This window comes from Gorilla gorilla, chromosome 17 (assembly GCF_029281585.2).
Source record: "Gorilla gorilla gorilla isolate KB3781 chromosome 17, NHGRI_mGorGor1-v2.1_pri, whole genome shotgun sequence".
NCBI classification, from domain to species: Eukaryota; Metazoa; Chordata; class Mammalia; order Primates; family Hominidae; genus Gorilla; species Gorilla gorilla.
In genome coordinates this window covers 47,425,072-47,443,107 of record NC_073241.2, presented here as the reverse complement: position 1 = coordinate 47,443,107, position 18,036 = coordinate 47,425,072, and the positions used below count along the sequence as shown (strand labels likewise).

Genomic DNA, 18,036 nt, shown 5'->3' with positions numbered 1-18,036 from the left:
TTGAGCCTGGGAGGTCGAGGCTGCAGTGAGCCATGATCATGCCACTGGACTCCAGTATGGGTGACAGAGTGAGACCCTTTCCCCCAAATAAATAAATAAAAATACAAAAGAGCGAAGTAACCTTCTGAAAGTCAAGAATGTTCTGTCTTCCCGGGGCAGACCCACAATAACATACATGGGCTTATGTCCAGAGAAAGACATGCAATAAACATTAGCTCACTTAGTTGACTGTCCATCAGGAACGCTAACACCCTTCATTGCATGGCAATGCCTGGAAGCTCTCCAAACACAAGCCCCGTGTCAGTTTGGGCTCACTCATGAATCCTCAGTATTTTTGCACAATGCCTAGCTTGTAACAGATGCTCAGAATGAAATTTATTTACCAATAAATGTTATTGATAGCTGATTAAATATAGTATTGTGGTCATCTCAATGACAAGTTGGCCCTTATACTCTTAGACAACTTCCTAGTATAACTTTGATTTGACGGAAAAAACAGATTGACTTGATCAGTTCAATGCACTTTCAAGTTTGACATTTACCTGTACTAGACACACATTGGAGTTGTTCTCTGCTAATTGTAGACACACACAACTTGTGTGTTTCCCCCATTTCCCCAACCCCCCCCTTCCTCTTCTTCATTTCTATACTCTGTTTCTACTCTATGAGTCTTTACCGCCAAGATGGTGTTAGGACAGGCAGGATAGGGAAGTCACACAGAAAGATACAGATTGGGTTACGAAAGACAGCTTTTTATCCCTTTCTGTTATTTCCCCCCCCCCACGGTGGCTCTTTTGAAGGCTGGGATGACTTCAGTCCACTATTTGCATGATCTTCCGCTTAAGAGTCCAGGGACAGATGATGTCCTTACATGGTATAATGTTCTGCTTGGCCCTTGTAGTTTCTACTTAGGGACTTCTCTTTCTTTCATCTGCAAATCAAAAGGTCCAACAACACCATCAAAGAATATTAGAAACAAAATAGACCAATGGCTTCATTTAGTAAAGTAGGAACATAGCAAACATTTTTATTTTTTATTTTTTGAGACAGATTTTCACTCTTTTTGCCCAGGCTGGAGTGCAGTGGTGAGATCCCGGCTCACTGCAACCTCCATCTCCCTGGTTCAAGCGATTCTCCTGCCTCAGCCTCCCAAGTAGCTGGGATTACAGGCATGTGCCACCATGCCCGGCAAATTTTTTTATTTTTTGGTACTTTTAGTAGAGACGGGGTTTCTCCATGTTGGTCAGGCTGGTCTTGAACTCCCGACGTCAGGTGATCCACCTGCCTCGACCTCCCAAAGTGCTGGGATTACAGGCGTGAGCCACCCCGCCTGGCCCATAGCAAAGCTTTATTCACTTAACGAGTCATGGCCAACAGCGTCTGGTTAGCTCACAGAGGCCACAGTTTATCTGTGGAGTCTGGTAACCACGCCACTCACGACCCTGTACATTAATTAGATGCAGCAGGTCATCTCAAACACATAGCTCTCTCCAACACCCCTTAGAATACAACACTTGGGTGGTGATTTTACTTCATCCCAAAAAGAAATCGGTAGAGATTAGTGTAACTCAACAATAGGCAGAAAACATACAAGAAAGTTGAAGACAGATGTCTAGCAGTGCCTGAACTGCTAAGAAGCAAACGTGAGTAAATGCCTTAGTTTCAATAGAAAAAGAAAGTTCACAGTAGGACCTCAGAAGCAGAGGCTGTGAGATCACCTTTCAAGAATTGGAGGAGAATTGCAGTAAGTGATAGAGCTGGACGCTGAGCTGCAGCAGCCTCTGGGAATTGGTGGGGCTGTGGCTTGTCCTGTCCTGCCGCCCCCCGCGTGGACTCGGAAACTGTTAGATGGTGCCTAAGGCAGAGTTGGGCAAAGAAAGAAGAGAACCAGCGTTCGTTTCCTCCTGGACTCTCTAAGTCCATGGAGGTGGTGGGGGAATGGCCCTGTCTTGCCCGATGAGGAAATTCGAGTCGAGCCCCCACTCCTCTCCCCGCGGGACTGATAAACATGTCCCTCATTCACCCCGGGAGGCTGGCACCCAGGCACGATGCGAGGACAGCCAGACTCGCCGACGGCGGCCGCGTCCCGAGGGGCCGGGAGCGAGCCTGTTGGAAGGTGGGAGGCGGAGTCGCTCGGCATCTGGGAAGAGACCAAAGGAATGAGTAATTGGAAATTCTGTAACGTAGACCCTTATCCCAAACCCTTAAGCTCTTCCACCCCAAGCCCCCTGCCGAGAAGCGAAGGGACTGGAGACAGCGAGACTTGGTGGAGGGAGAGTCACGTTTCGGAGAGGGAAGTGAAATAAAGAGGGCGGCACCCGGGGGGACCTGTGCGTCATTGAGGGACCGAGGAGAAGCGCAGGGCGCACGGGGCTGCAAAAGGAGAAGTAGGAACGAGAAGCCGGAGGGGGCGGCCGCGGAGCACCGGTTGGAGCGCCGCGAAGCGCCCGAGCCTCTTGCCTTCGCGGGCGGCGCCCTGGCCGCCGGCAGCCTTGTGGCCGGTGCCCCGATCCGCCGCGCTCCGGACCAGGGCAGGCGGGGCGCGCCCGCTGCGCGCAGGATGTGGCAGCCCAGACGGCCCTGGCCCCGCGTGCCCTGGCGCTGGGCGCTGGCGCTGCTGGCCCTGGGCGGCGCGGGGCTGTGCCACGCCGGCCCGCAGCCCGGGTATCCCGCGCGGCCCAGCGCCAGGAACAAGTAAGTGCGCGCCCCTTGGCTGGCCCCAAACCGCCTACCCCTCCCCGGCCCCCAGTTGAGCCCCAGAGCTGCCCTGCCAAAGACGACGAGCTGCAGCCGGGGGTCTCCCTTGGACTTCCCCGGGCGGCTCCTTCTGCGGGGGACCGCGCGCTCCGCAGCCGGCGCCTCAGGCAGAGCTGACTCCGGGGGCGTGGGCGCAGAGAGTGTCCCGCAGACCCGGGTGATCCGAAAACGACTCCCAGGAATTCCATGAGCCCCTGGGACCATGGGTGCTTTTCTTTCCCGTCTTGGTCGGGTCCAAGCGCGCGCTCTCCAGAGGCGCACCCGGGCACCCTCCGGCGTCTGCTCTGTGAAGCTCCCGCCTCCGCAGAGGGCGACGGGCCCCCACGACCCTCGCTCGGTCTGGTGCCGCAGTCCCCTCTCCCCTGGCCTCATTGTTCTCCGGGTTTACCCCGTGCCCTTCTCCCTCTCTCTCCTGCACCCCAGGAACTGGTGCGCCTACATCGTGAACAAGAATGTGAGCTGCTCTGTGCTGGAGGGAAGTGAGAGTTTTATTCAGGCTCAGTACAACTGTGCCTGGAACCAGATGCCCTGTCCGTCGGCGCTGGTGTAAGTCCTGGAGCCGGGGAGCGGGCGGGGCGCGCCCGGGCCGGGGCGGTGGGGGTGGGGTGGGGTTGCTGCGCTGGGCTCCAGTCCTCCTGTAAATCTCTTCCAGATCCGGTGAAAACCCAGCAGCGGAAAAGCGCTCAGAGCGCTGCGCGGGGCACCGGCCACGCTGGGCTATTTAGGGAGTGTGTGCTGCCCGAGTGAGTGGGGAGGATGCGCACGCCTCGGGAGTGTGGGGTCGCGGGGGCATAGGAGAGGATGAACAAAGCTCCCACTCCCACTTCTGTTTTTTTCCTTTCAATGTTTGTTTGTAACATAAGGCAGCTGAATCTAATTGGATCCATATTGTGTGTTCTGGGGCACACAGAAGATTCCAAAATGTATACTGCTAAAGACTATTCAGTATAGGATTCGCTGAGAGGTTTGGCTAAGTAGTATTCTAAAACGAGTGAGTTCTGTCCGTCTGTCCCCATAAAACGGAATCTTCCAGTTTTGTAGATGTCTAAGCTAAAACCTCAGGAACACTTTGCTTAAAATTGTGGTTCCCCAGCATCCCTCCCCGCAACTTAGATTTGGAGATTCGCTAGAGATTGTGGGAGAGAATGGCCGTTAAAGACAGGGGGAAGAATTAATCATCTTTTTGCTTATAAAGATTTCCCCATCTTAAAAAAAAAAAAAACAGGAAGCAATGCAATAAAGTAGAAATGCCGTTAAATACGTGACACTCATTCAGTTGTCATCAGGCAGGTCTTTGGGGTTTTGTATCAGTCTGATACCGGAAGATGGGCCAGTGTGAATAAACGGCTGTTGAGGAACACATGTGATGGCTGAAATTAATTGTTTTCCACTAAGAATAAGTTGTTTGTCTTAGAGCACTGTTGTCATTACAGCAGAGAATAGTCAGTAGGCGGATCTGTCTTTGGCAAAACCAAGGGACAGACTGGAACTTGTACTCCAGGAAACCTTATTCCAGAGAACAGTAGGTGAGCCTGAAGTCTTATGGGAAGTGGTCGCTGGGGCCACCCCCCGTGGGCTGCTGGAGGAGCTGCCAACAGGGTTCAGCTAATTCCTGCTCGGCAAAAACAAAGCAAAACAAACAGAAACTTAGACGAGGTCCCCATTTCCTAATATACAGTGGAAAACGCTGAAATTGAATGCCCAGCTAGGCTATCTCTTTGAGTTGGATACATTGTCAGAGAGATAAGGTACTGTCATCCAACCTTAATCTCTTAGTAAGATGGAGACCTCATCGTCTATGGCCAGCAGTCAACGACATCAGAACCAAGCAAGGTTTTTACACTGTAGGAGTGATACAAACTAAGTATTCAACTCAGTTTGAATGCATTTGTTTAAAATTAGAATTGAGTTATTAGTCAGGAATATTTTATTCATCTTATACAAGAACTGCATGTTGTGGCTTGCTATAACCTTAAAACTTACTGGTGACAATTCGGAGATAAATGAATTTTTCATTTTGGGAGGTAATGCATTTTTGTTTAAAAGATGGCTTGTTTTTATTTTCTCAAATTATTTTAGCTGCTTGGAGAACCAAAGGATGATTTAATTGTTCTATTTGACCAAAACTCAGTGAAACTTGGCTGTCAGTGGGGAGTGAATCGCCTCCAGATTGGCAGGTCAATGCAAGGCAGTGGGAGTGCATTTTTGCCACCCAGTGAGTATTGTTATAAAAAATGACAGATGTTTCTGTTGTTTTATTAAACAAAGCCAAAATAAGTGACCTGGGTGTTTTATTTCAATAATAACCATGTAAACAATTCAAGTGCATTTTTACATTTTAAGTACTGCACTGTAAGTGTGAAGTTTAAGAAACAAAGACTGAGTTGATGAACCTGAAAATCTTGACATTAGCTTCAGCAGTAAATTCAGTCTTGACCTTTTTCAGTTTCTTTAGGGATGGAACAGAATGGTTTATCTTATTTTTCAACTGAGGAATGCTTCCTAAGATTTCTTTTTTGTTTTTTGTTTGTTTTGTTCTGAGACAGAGTCTTACCATGTCACCCAAGCTGGGGTGCAGTGGCGTGATCTTGGCTCACTGCAACATCTGCCTCCTGGGTTCAAGCAACTCTCATTCCTCAGCCTCCCGAGTAGCTGGGACTACAGGTGTGTGCCACCATGCCCAGCTAATTTTTTTTTTTTTTTTTTTTTTTGTATTTTTAGTAGAGATAGGGTTTCAACATGTTGGCAAGGCTGGTCTCGAACTTGAGCTCAGGAAATCCACCCGCCTCAGCCTGCCAAAGTGCTAGGATTACAAGCGTGAGCCACCATGTCTGGCCCCTAAGTTTTGAGAATTGGTGGATGAATGAAGACAAAGGAAGGAGCCTTCTTTTTATACTTAACAAGGAGGAATGGCTGTTTCACATGGAATTGTTCAGTGTTTTCTGAGGAATCCAGAAGCCTGAGTCACCTGGGACCTATGGAAGGAAACCCGAGGTTCTTTTTTATTATTATTGTTTTTTAGAGACAGGGTCTCACTGTGTCACCCAGGCTGGGGTGCAGTGGCACCATCATAGTTCACTGCAACCTCTAACTGTTCGGCTCAAGCGATCCTCCCACCTCAGCCTCCTGAGTAGCTGGGATTACAAGCACAAGTCACTGCATCCTGCTAGTTTTTTATTTTTATTTTTTTAGGGATGGGGTCTCACTATGTTACCCAGGCTGGAATAAAAGGTTCTTCAGAAACTCACTCTAGAGTGACTGAGGGATAATTTGTGAGCAGTGTTGGAAGTACAGGGCTGGAGGTTGGCCGAGATGCTGGAGATAGAAACGCATTTCTGCAGTTGAGAGTGACGGACAGGTTGGCATCATTGAGGCCTTGACATGGTTGAGCAGAGCTGACTTCTTAGGGACAGTGGAGGGGAAGGAAGAGGAAGAGCCAGGCAAGGAGAGAGAGTGAAGCAAAGATATTGGTGGAGGAAAACCCATCTTAGAGACTCAGGAGAAGTCCTGGAGGCTTTAGGCTCCAGAAAGGCCATGGGTTAGTGAGCAGGAAGCAATTGTTTCTGCAGAAAGAGGCCATTCAGGTCAGTGGGGTGCAGGCATTGTAATTTGTGTGAGATTGAGGGAGTGAGTCATGAAGAAACTTAGTTATACAGAAAATGATATGATGGGAAAAAGGCTCTGATGGAAAAAAAAAAAAAAGGAGTTAGATAGTAGCCAAGCAGGTAAAGAATTACTTAGAGAGAGATCTGGGCCAGGCAGGGTGGCTCTTGCCTATAATCCCAACATTTTGAGAGGCTGAGGCGGGAGGATCACTTGAGCCCAAGAGTTTGAAATTAGCCTGGGCAACATAGTGTGACCCTATCACTATAAAAAAAAAATAGCAGGGCATGGTGGTGCATACCTGTAGTCCCAGCTACTCAGGAGGCTGAGATAGAAGGATTGCTTGAGCCCAGGAGTTCGAGGCTGCAGTGAGCTGTGATCATGTCACTGCGCTCTAGCCTGGGTGATAGAGTGAGATCCTGTCTCAAAACAGAGAGAGAGAGAGAGCATTCTGCCTATCTGGGGACAGAAGTAAAGTAGCCATAGAGAGAGTGCTCCGAGACTGAGGGTGAAACCGCTGGGAAATGGGGTGTGATGGAGGTACTCATTTAAATAACAGGAGGAGGACTTCTGTGCCCAGCCATGTCATTGGGCCCTAACAGCCTCCTTAGCTGTAGAGACTGACTACAGGCCGCAGGTGCCTTGTCAGAAGGATTAGACGGTGCCCTGTTTACATGTATGAAAAGCCTTAGATTCCAGATTGTGAATTTGAATATTGTTATGTGCAACCAGGAACAGAAGGGGTTTTTATATAAGTGGGCATTTTAAGTAATCACTTTTCTGATACTATAAAGTACCTTCTATATGCCAGGCCCCGTGTTAGGGCTTTCCATTCCATATATTAGTTTATTTAGTTTCTGCAACAGCCCTTCGGGTTGAATGGTATTGTCTCCATTTTACCAAGGAGGAAACTGAGATGAGCCATTCCCTAAGTTGCTTGTGATCACGTGAGGGTAGCCACTGAGCTGCCTGCTAATCCAGGGCTTTGCGGACTGCCCTCTGTCTCTATAGCAATGGAGAATGTGCCTGTTTGTTTGTCTTAGTGTGTGCTTTCGGTAGGTTGCACAGTACTCAACTACTAAGAGCATTTACACCTTCTTTCATAAAAGGCAATTCTCATATAGAAGTGTTGAGAATGCATTTCTATGTGCATTCGTGCGTGTGTGTGCATGTGCCTGCATGTGCCCTTAACCCTCTCTACTGTGGGTCATTTACCTACAAAGCATGAACTATGTCATTTTTCACACTATACAGTTTGTTGGCTTATTTTAATGAAACACTGGCAGATTGAACGCTTAAAGTTGTTATTAGAGAGGCGAGAGTTATCGGACATACTGCATGGACCAGTGAGCTCGACCACTTCAGGGCTTCCACATGTATGTTCCTGAGCTCAGCTGCCAACATGAAACTTGTCACGGGGGAATGGTGTTAAAAGCAGGCTTCCGGAAAAAGAATTTAAAGCCCATGCCCTAATGGTTGTGATACTAGTTTTGTGTGTAAGTAATTGTGCAAAAATTCGTTTTTTCTTTTTTGAGACAGAGTCTCGCTCTGTTGCCCAGGCTTGAGCGCAGTGGTGCCATCTTGGCTCATTGCAACCTCTGCCTCCTGGGTTCAAGCGATTCTCCTGCCTCAGCCTGCTGAGTAGCTGAGATTACAGGCCTGTACCACCACGCCCAGCTAATTTTTGTATTTTTAGTAGACACGGGGTTTCACCATGTTGACCAGAATGGTCTCGAACTCCTGACCTCAAGTGATCCACCTGCCTTGGCCTCCCAAAGTGCTGGGATTATAGGCGTGAGCCATTGCACCTGGCCCGCAATAATAATTCTTAACACCTATAAAGATTCACCATCACTTAGGAATTTAAAATTGGGATGTCTTCTCTCTCTGTGTCTCTCTCTAGTGCACAGGTACTAGATGTGAGGAGGGCTCTGGATCCTCCTGGCACAGGATTGCTTCAACAAAACATGATTTGTCTTCCCTCTGTAAATTCCTAAGGGTGGCTCAATAGAATCTGAGGAAGAGGAGAAGGAAAGGGGCACCATCCCCTGGGAGATAAGGAGAGGACACAGAAGGGACCTGTGGACTCTAAATAACACCTAGCTGCATGCCAGGCATTTACCATTCGGTCCTAATTCCCAAGGTGGGTCTAAGGGTGGTTTTCCCCTCCTGAGGTAATTGTTTTACTTTATACTTCTACATTAATAAAGCCAAATCTCTTAAAAATTTCATTGTATTGGGGAATTTTCCCAATTAATCCTAAAAACCCTTGGCAGCTTGAACAGTCTGGTAGATCCTGCCACCCCCCCAGCCCTTAGGACATTCCCAGCGATCGCCCGTCAGTGTGGTGGACGCAGCCTCTGAATCTGGACTCTCCGGAGCCGCTGTAAAAGTGGAGAGGTTCTGCCTTGGTCATGGGCTGGTTTCAGGGACGGATATGTGGAGACATGGAATCGGAGTGACTTGGAATTCTTTGTATGAGGCACTGGGCAGGTTGACATCCGTGGGATTGAGGCTGACCGCAGTGGGAATATTTCCTTAAAGTGCATCGTGGGAATGTGACGAGCCCTGCCATGTTCATTGTTTTCCATTCTTATAGCAACCCTCTGGGGTCACTACCCCCATTTTACAGGAGGGCAAGTAGTTAGGAAGCAGCAGAGCCTGCCTTCAAACCCAGGCCTGTTATTTTCAAGCCTCACACTCCTCCCGCTCCACACCTGGCAGCCCCCGGAGGTCTCAATCCACAGCCGGGCTGAGCACCCTGAGGGTGCATGTGTGATGCCTACCGCAGCGGGTGCTGCATTGCCAGCCTCCCTGGCAGGGTGGAACGGCAGGAGGAAAGGGCCTGACATTTCTTACAGCCTCCAATACCCATTGGTAGTGTTTGGATGTACGGCTGGTAGAAAACAGCACTGTGTTTCTTCTCTTTATTGGACTGGCGTTGTTTTCTTTCATGCTTCCAAATCGTCCCATCACCTCCTGCTCAGCCTGATGGTTTTAGTACTGGGGGCTTTGGGAGGTGTCTGGTCCACAGATAGGCTGCATTGTTGGTGAAGACACCCAAGGACCCCAGAGGTGAGGCAGGATTATTCCCTCTGAGTTCACTTTGCCTCCCAACTCAGGACTGAGTTTCTGTAGGGCCCAGAGTTTTCTCTTTCTGACACCACACACTGACTTGGGCTTATCAGCATCTGGCCATCTCCCCCCTCAGCCCCTTGAGGCCTGTGTTGTATCTTGGTGGAATTTTTCCTATTAGCTCTTTTTCTAAAAAGATCTTACCAGTCGGGGGAGGGATCTGGGTGGGGCCAACACACAGAGCCTGTGCTGCTGAGATAATGCCTGCCAGGAATTTGCAGCAGGTGTTGAGTTCTGTGGAGTTCAGAACACCTCTAATCCTCCTCAGGTTCCGAGGGGAGCAGATGGTTGTTCAGTTGGCAGAAAATTTGTCTATTAGGGAGTAACCTCAGCCAGGAAATGTGGCTTAAAACACACACACAGAACATTTGGGTGGGCGTGGTGGCTCATGCCTGTAATTCCAGCACTTTGGGAGGCTGAGGCAAGAGGATCACTTGAGCCCAGGAGTTCAAGACCAGCCTGATTAACATAGTGAGACCTTGTCTCTACAAAAAGTAGAATAAACTAGCTGGGTATGGTGCTACGTGCCTGTAGTCCCAGCTACTGGAGAGGCTGAGGCAGGAGGATTGCTTGAGCCTGGGAGTTGAAGGCTGCAGTGAGCCATGATTGCAGTACTGCACTGAGGCTTGGATGACAGAGTCAAAAACAAAACAAACAAACCCAGAACAGAACATGTAAGGCTGCAGGGATCGGGGGAAAGAAAATGAGGGCTTACATCTTCCAGAGCCAGTTTTCTGTTTTCTACATCTCCAGGAACAGAATAACTTTCAGTTCAAAAAGTACCTTTTGTGTATAGCTTTGGGGGAATTTTTTTTCCTTCAGCTTTTAAACAAAAGTTTCGCCATCAATTGGCTGTTAGGAGGCTTGTTCCTTGGCATCGAAGGTAACTTGGAGTCAGCTGAGGAAGACTGAGCTCGTGTCAGAGACTCCTGCACGGGAGGGCTGGAATCCCAGGCGCCCAGCCCTCGAGAGCTGCAGACTGTTGCTATTTTGAGTTTCTTTCTTTGGGTTTCCATTCCTTATTGGCCCCTTGGGGCTGCTCCCTAGACTCTCCAGACCTTCCTTTCAGGTTTCTTATTTCTCTTGTTCCTGTCTCCTTCCTAGGTTCCCAGTGGAGGAGATGCCATGCTTGCGGGGCCCTTCGGCATTTCCAGAACATTTCCACACCATTATTTTATTCTTATCACAAGTTCAGCCAGGAGACTAGGCAGGGCCGAGACTGGGGTCTTGGAAAAAGAACTTCATGCTTAGGGGCTACACTTTCTACCTTTGTCTTACACAACAGTGAATAGCATTCAAATAGAGGTAATGGCCTTACGAAAAGCAGCTTGCTTTTTGTTAGGACTTGTCTTAATTAAGCTCCGTAACTGGTCTTCCTCTGTTGATGTGTTCCACCCACGTTGGCACGTGGTATTTGAGTTAAAATCCTGAGGTAGCCGGAAAAGGGGAGGCAGGTGGGGGCAGGCTGTAGAGAACAGCAAATGGGTGGGAACTCCATCCGGGTTGGGTGGGTGGCTGATGTGCTTCGGAAGAGGAGACAGAAGAGTTGTCCTACAGCCTGACATCTCCCACCACCAAGCTGTGTGACCACAGGCGAGTCACTTAGCCCTTCTGAGGCACACTTTCCTCACGTCTGCATGACAGGGTTGTGGGGAGGAGGCCCCAGTGCGGGAACACAGCTTACAGAACTTTTGAAAATTGCGCTGTCACACTAACGTAATGCATACCTAGCAGGCACATCTAGTGAACACTCACCGTTTTCATTGTTTGTCGGTTTGGAATGTTATTGCCTCACAGGTGATCTTATCTTTGAAGACTTTGGGTTTGAAGTTAATGCTTACTGACACATTGGAGAAAGGCTAAAATGCTCATGGTTGAAATCGTTAAATTCAGTGAATTAAGATAATGATGCTGGCTTGCCTAAGATGAACTCTAAGTGAAGCTCAGCCGGGCACGGTAGTATGTTCCTGTAATTCCAGCTACTCGGGAGGCTGAGGCGGGAGGATCGCTTGAGTCCAGGAGTTTGAATCCAGCCTGGGTAACATAATGAGACCCCCCTCTCTAAAAAATAAAATAAAATTTAAATGTAAAAAAATTAAGTGAAATTCTTAGAAATTGCACTGGAAGCGGAGCCAGCAGTGCAGTCTCTTTGGGGAAATGCACATAAGTGATTATGGTCAAAGTCAATGCTGCAGTAGCCTGTGGGTATTTCTTACTGGTTCTGCAGGTGTCTGTGTGCCTGGAGTAAGTCAGTAAAGAAAGGTTAGCTAGATGTTGGATGTTGCTGTGAGTGGTGGTAAACTAGTGCCAATCCCCAGGTGATCCATCCCACCGCCACTAATGTGTTCCTTGAATTCTTTTAGAAAAAAATCCTCTTCCTCATGTGCCTAATATTGTTGTTACTAACATGTGCTGCATGTACATAATGAAGTAGGTGCCGCATCCAACAGTTACACAGAACTTTACATCCTGTTTTTAAAAATCAAAAGCGGGGAAACTGTACCAGTGGTGAGGTTCCTTCTAGTCTCCCATACAAATGTTCTGATTTATCATTGGCCGCATGACTTCTTTACTGCTCAGCGTTAACTACTTCCATCCTTGATGAAGTAGTTTTCTGGGCTTAAAAATAACAACAAACCACTTGATAACATGGTACAGCTGAGCATGATTTCTCCTTACAAAGAACCATTTTTCTGGGAGAATCGAGGGAGGAGCCCCTTATTTTTCAACATGACAGCAGTTCACACTGAAGGGAAAATAATGAAATGACTAAAACTAAACATGCCAATAAGTTTTCTTCTTTCCTTCCTGTTTTAAAATGGTGATGGGGGCTGAAACAAAGTAGGGAGCATTCAAATGAGCCAAATTCCTGGTTCGAAAATGCTGTAAAAGCAGACGTTTCTGGGTGTGTCACTTAGAAGGACCCAGAAGGACTCAGCTGCCCTTTTTTTGTTCCACCTAAGAAAATATTAGAAGATGAGGGAATACGCCTAAGAATTACTCTTTGCAGTGTCAGCCTTTCAGGACAATGTATTTTATTATGTGTTTGGTTAAAAGAAGTTTGGTTAAAGAAAAACTGTGTAGGTGAAGTTTTTTAAGTGGATCATTTCAATGGAAGAATTTGCTGAGACTTTGCAGCTTTTCCCCAACTTTTCCCATCTCTGTGCACCTTTGTGATTGCCCAGGTTCTGCCTAATGCATGGCCTTCATTAGGTTATGTTTTACAGAGATTTACTGTCAGTCCATCAGAAGACAAGGCACAAGATGTTTCCCTCTTACTTGAAGTGGTTTCCCTACATCTGCTTGACAGGGATGTTGTGAGAGGATAATGAGGTAAAGACCTAAAAGTGTTTTCTAAACCATAGTGGTGACAATGCTGCTGGTTTTTCTGCTAACTGAAGCTTTTGCACATATCTTGAAACGGAGGAGGAAAGCCGAGGGGGTGATTGCGACAGAACTTAGGGCGTGGGACGAGTTTTGCAATCCAGCCCTTCTTGGGGAGAACCTCTCTCCATTAAAGCGACTCTGGCTTGCCTTTAGCCTTTGAATGAAGGACTGGGGCAGGGAGGCATGGTCAAGCCTTTCTTAATATTTCACACATTCCAGAACCTTGAGTCCGGTCTGTTGTGCTGACGGTGCTCCGGCCTGGTTTATGTCAGGCATCTCTGACCTTGGAGATTTTGGGCAGCTTTCAGCAGGAGCAGCAGCCTGCTGGTGCCAGGAAGCAAGGTCAGGGCCCCCACTCCGCCACGATGGGCAATGCGCCCTTTCCCATCACAACAAGTTTCATCACCTCCTGGCCACTCTCGAGATTTGCGAGTCATTCTGTTGCATTGCTGCTGAAAATAACTGGCAAGGCAAGGCACAGATCTCCTTCTCACGGCCGGTGCAGGGGGAAAGCAGAAATGCCACTGTATCTCGTGTCTGGAACCAAAGAGCAAAGCACTTTCTAGAAACTCCTTGTCAGAATCATTACCGGAAAATGAGTAATCCCAATTAGGAAGCACTTTTTGTTGTATTTTCTTTTTTGTTTATTTTTTTTATTTCCATAGGTTTTTGGGGAATGGCTGGTATTTGGTTACATGAGTAAATTCTTTAGTGGTGATTTATGAGATTTTGGTGCACCCATCACTTGAGCGGTATACACCGAACCCAATTTGTAGTTTTTTATTTCTCACCCACTTCCCATCCTTTTCCCCTGAGTCCCCAAAGTCCATTGTGTCATTCTTAGGCCTTTGCATCCTCATAGTTTGGCTCCCACTTATGAGTGAGAACATGTTTGGTTTTCCATTCCTGAGTTACTTCACTTAGAATAATAGTCTCCAATTCCATCCAGGTTGCTGCAGATACCATTAATTCATCCCTTTTTATAGCTGAGTAGTATTCCATCATATATATATGTGTGTGTGTGTGTGTGTGTGTGTGTGTGTGTGTATCTGTGTATATATATATGTTCCACAGTTTCTTTTTTCTCTTTCTTTTCTTTCTTCTGATTCTCACTCTGTTGCCCAGGCTCTGGAGTACAGTGGCGCCATCTCGGCTCACTGCAACCTCTGCCTCCTGAGTTCAAGTGATTGTCCCACCTCAGCCTCCTGAGTAGCTGGGATTACAGGTGCCTGCCACCATGCCCGGCTAATTTTTGTATTTTTAGTTGAGACGGGGTTTCACCATGTTGGCCAGGCTGGTCTCGAACTCCTGACCTCAAGTGATCCACCAACCCCAGCCTCCCAAAGTGCTGGGATTACAGGCGTGAGCCACCACACCTGGCCCTATACCACAGTTTCTTTATCCACTTGTTGATTGATGCACATTTGGGTTGGTTCCACATTTTTGCAATTGCGAATTGTGCTGCTGTAAACATTTATGTGTAAGTATCTTTTTCATATAATGACTTCTTTTTCTCTGGGTAGATACCCAGTAGTGGGGTTGCTGGATCAAATGGTAGTTCTACTTTTAGTTCTTTAAGGAACCCCCACACTGTTTTCCATAGTAGTTGGGCTAGTTTACGTTCCCATCAGCAGTGTAGAAGTGTTCCCTTTTCACCACATACAAGCCAATAGCTATTATTTTTAAATTTTTTTGATTATGGCCATTCTTGCGGGAGTAAGGTGGTATCGCATTGTGGTTTTGATTTTCATTTCCCTGATAATTAATAATGTTGAGGATTTTTTCATATGTTTTTTGGCCATTTGTACATCTTCTTTTGAGAATTGTCCATTCATGTCCTTAGCCAACTTTTTGGTGGGATTGTTTGTTTTCTTCTTGCTAATTTGTTTGAGTTTGCTATAGGTTCTGGATATTAGTCCTTTGTCAGATGTATAGATGGTGAAGATTTTCTCCTACTCTGTGGGTTGTCTGTTTACCCTGCTGACTGTTCCTTTTGCCTTGCAAAAGCTCTTTAGTTTAATTAAGTCCCACCTATTTATCTTTGTTTTTGTTGCATGTGCTTTTGCATTCTTGGTGATGAAGTCTTTGCCTAAGCCAATGTCTAGAAGGGCTTTTCCAATGTTGTCTTCTAGCATTTTTATAGTTTCAGGTCCTAGATTTAAGTCCTTGATCCATCTTGAGTTGATTTTTGTGTAAGGTGAGAGATGAGGATCCAGTTTCATTCTTCTACATGTGGCTTGCCAGTTATCCCAGCACCATTTGTTAAATAGGGTGTCCTTTCCCCACTTTATGTTTTTCTTTCTTTTATTGACTATCAGTTGGCTGTAAGTATTTGGGTTTATACCTGGGTACTCTATTCTGTTCCATTGGTCTATGTGCCTATTTTTATACCAGTACCATGCTGTTTTGGTGACTATGGCTTTATAGTATAGTTTAAAGTCAGATAATGTGATGCCTCCAGATTTGTTCTTTTTGCTTAGTTTTGCTTTGGCTATGTGGGCTCTTTTTTGGTTCCATAAGAATTTTAGGATTTTTTTCTAGTTCTGTGAAGAATGATGGTGTTATTTTGATGGGAATTGCATTGAATTTGTAGATTGCTCTTGACAGTATGGTCATTTTCACAATAGTGATTCTACCCATCCATGAACATGGTGTGTGTTTCCATTTGTTTATGTCATCTATGATTTCTTTTTTTTTATACTTTAAGTTTTAGGGTACATGTGCACAATGTGTAGGTTCATTACATAGGTATACATGTGCCATGTTGGTGTGCTGCACCCGTTAACTTGTCATTTAACATTAGGTATATCTCCTAATGCTATCCCTCCCACTTCCCCCCACCCCACAACAGGCCCCGGTGTGTGATGTTCCCCTTCCTGTGTCCATGTGTTATCATTGTTTAATTCCCACCTGTGAGTGAGAACATGTGGTGTTTGGTTTTTTGTCCTTGTGATAGTTTGCTGAGAATGATGGTTTCCAGCTTCATCCATGTCCCTACAAAGGACATGAACTCATCCTTTTTTATGGCTGTATAGTATTCCATGGTGTATATGTGCCACATTTTCTTAATCCAGTCTATCATTGTTGGACATTTGGCTTGGCTACAAGTCTTTGCTATTGTGAATAGTGCCACAGTAAACATACATGTGCATGTGTCTTTATAGCAGCATGATTTATAATCCTCTGGGTATATACCCAGTAATGGGATGGCTGGGTCAAATGGTATTTCTAGTTCTAGATCCCTGGGAATCGCCACACTGACTTCCACAATGGTTGAACTAGTTTACAGTCCCACCAACAGTGTCAAAGTGTTCCTATTTCTCCACATCCTCTCCAACACCTGTTGTTTCCTGACTTTTTAATGATTGCCATTCTAACTGGTGTGAGATGGTATCTCATTGTGGTTTTGATTTGCATTTCTCTGATGGCCAGTGATGATGAGCATTTTTTCATGTGTCTTTTGGCTGCATAAATGTCCTCTTTTGAGAAGTGTCTGTTCATATACTTTGCCACTTTTTGATGGGGTTTTTTGTTTTTTTCTTGTAAATTTGAGTTCATTGTAGATTCTGGATATTAGCCCTTTGTCAGATGAGTAGATTGCAAAAATGTTCTCCCATTCTGTAGGTTGCCTGTTCACTCTGATGGTAGTTTCTTTTGCTGTGCAGAAGCTCTTTAGTTTAATTAGATCCCATTTGTCAATTTTGGCTTTTGTTGCCATTGCTTTTGGTGTTTTAGACATGAAGTCCTTGCCCATGCCTATGTCCTGAATGGATTGCCTAGGTTTTCTTCTAGGGTTTTTATGGTTTTAGGTCTAACATTTAAGTCTTTAATCCATCTTGAATTAATTTTTGTATAAGGTGTAAGGAAGGGATGCAGTTTCAGCTTTCTCCATATGGCTAGCCAGTTTTCCCAGCACCATTCATTAAATAGGGAATCCTTTCCCCATTGCTTGTTTTTGTCAGGTTTGTCAAAGATCAGATAGTTGTAGATATGCAGCATTATTTCTGAGGGCTGTGTTCTGTTCCATTGGTCTATATCTCTGTTTTGGTACCAGTACCATGCTGTTTTGGTTACTGTAGCCTTGTAGTATAGTTTGAAGTCAGGTAGTGTGATGCCTCCAGCTTTGTTCTTTTGGCTTAGGATTGACTTGGCTATGCAGGCTCTTTTTTGGTTCCATATGAACTTTAAAGTAGTTTTTTCCAATTCTGTGAAGAAAGTCATTGGTAGCTTGATGGGGATGGCATTGAATCTATAAATTACCTTGGGCAGTATGGCCATTTTCATGATATTGATTCTTCCTACCCATGAGCATGGAATGTTCTTCCATTTGTTTGTATCCTCTTTTATTTCATTGAGCAGTGGTTTGTAGTTCTCCTTGAACAGGTCCTTCACAATCCTTGTAAGTTGGATTCCTAGGTATTTTATTCTCTTTGAAGAATAAATTGTGAATGGGAGTTCACTCATGATTTGGCTCTCTGTTTGTCTGTTATTGGTGTATAAGAATGCTGGTGATTTTTGCACATTGATTTTGTATCCTGAGACTTTGCTGAAGTTGCCTATCAGCTTAAGGAGATTTTGGGCTGAGACAGTGGGGTTTTCTAGATATAAAATCATGTCATCTGCAAACAGGGACAATTTGACTTCCTCCTTTCCTAATTGAATACCCTTTATTTCCTTCTCCTGCCTGATTGCCCTGGCCAGAACTTCCAACAGTATGTTGAATAGGAGTGGTGAGAGAGGGCATCCCTGTCTTGTGCCAGTTTTCAAAGGGAATGCTTCCAGTTTTTGCCCATTCAGTATGATATTTGCTGTGGGTTTGTCATAGATAGCTCTTATTATTTTGAGATACGTCCCATCAATACCTAATTCATTGAGAGCTTTTAGCATGAAGGTTGTTGAATTTTGTCAAAGGCCTTTTCTGCATCTATTGAGATAATCATGTGGTTTTTGTCATTGGCTGGATTATGTTTATTGATTTGCATATATTGAACCAGCCTTGCATCCCAGGGATGAAGCCCACTTGATCATGGTGGATAAGCTTTTTGATGTGCTCCTGGATTCGGTTTGCCAGTATTTTATTGACGATTTTTGCATCGATGTTCATCAGGGGTATTGGTCTAAAATTCTCTTTTTTTTGTTGTGTCTCTGCCAGGT

General features: G+C 45.9%; 1 protein-coding gene across 2 annotated transcripts in view; it reads left to right on the top strand.

Annotated features, from left to right (window-relative positions):
- Positions 1–2,077: 2,077 nt before the first annotated feature.
- Positions 2,078–18,036, top strand: part of EMILIN2 (elastin microfibril interfacer 2) — a 67,614-nt gene continuing 51,655 nt past the window's right edge. For both annotated transcript variants that reach the window (XM_031003661.3, XM_055368520.2), the window contains exons 1-2: positions 2,078–2,694; positions 3,181–3,303. In XM_031003661.3, coding sequence (XP_030859521.2) covers positions 2,561–2,694; positions 3,181–3,303 — 257 coding nt within the window. In that variant the 5' untranslated portion in view covers positions 2,078–2,560. The remainder of the gene's footprint in view (positions 2,695–3,180; positions 3,304–18,036) is intronic.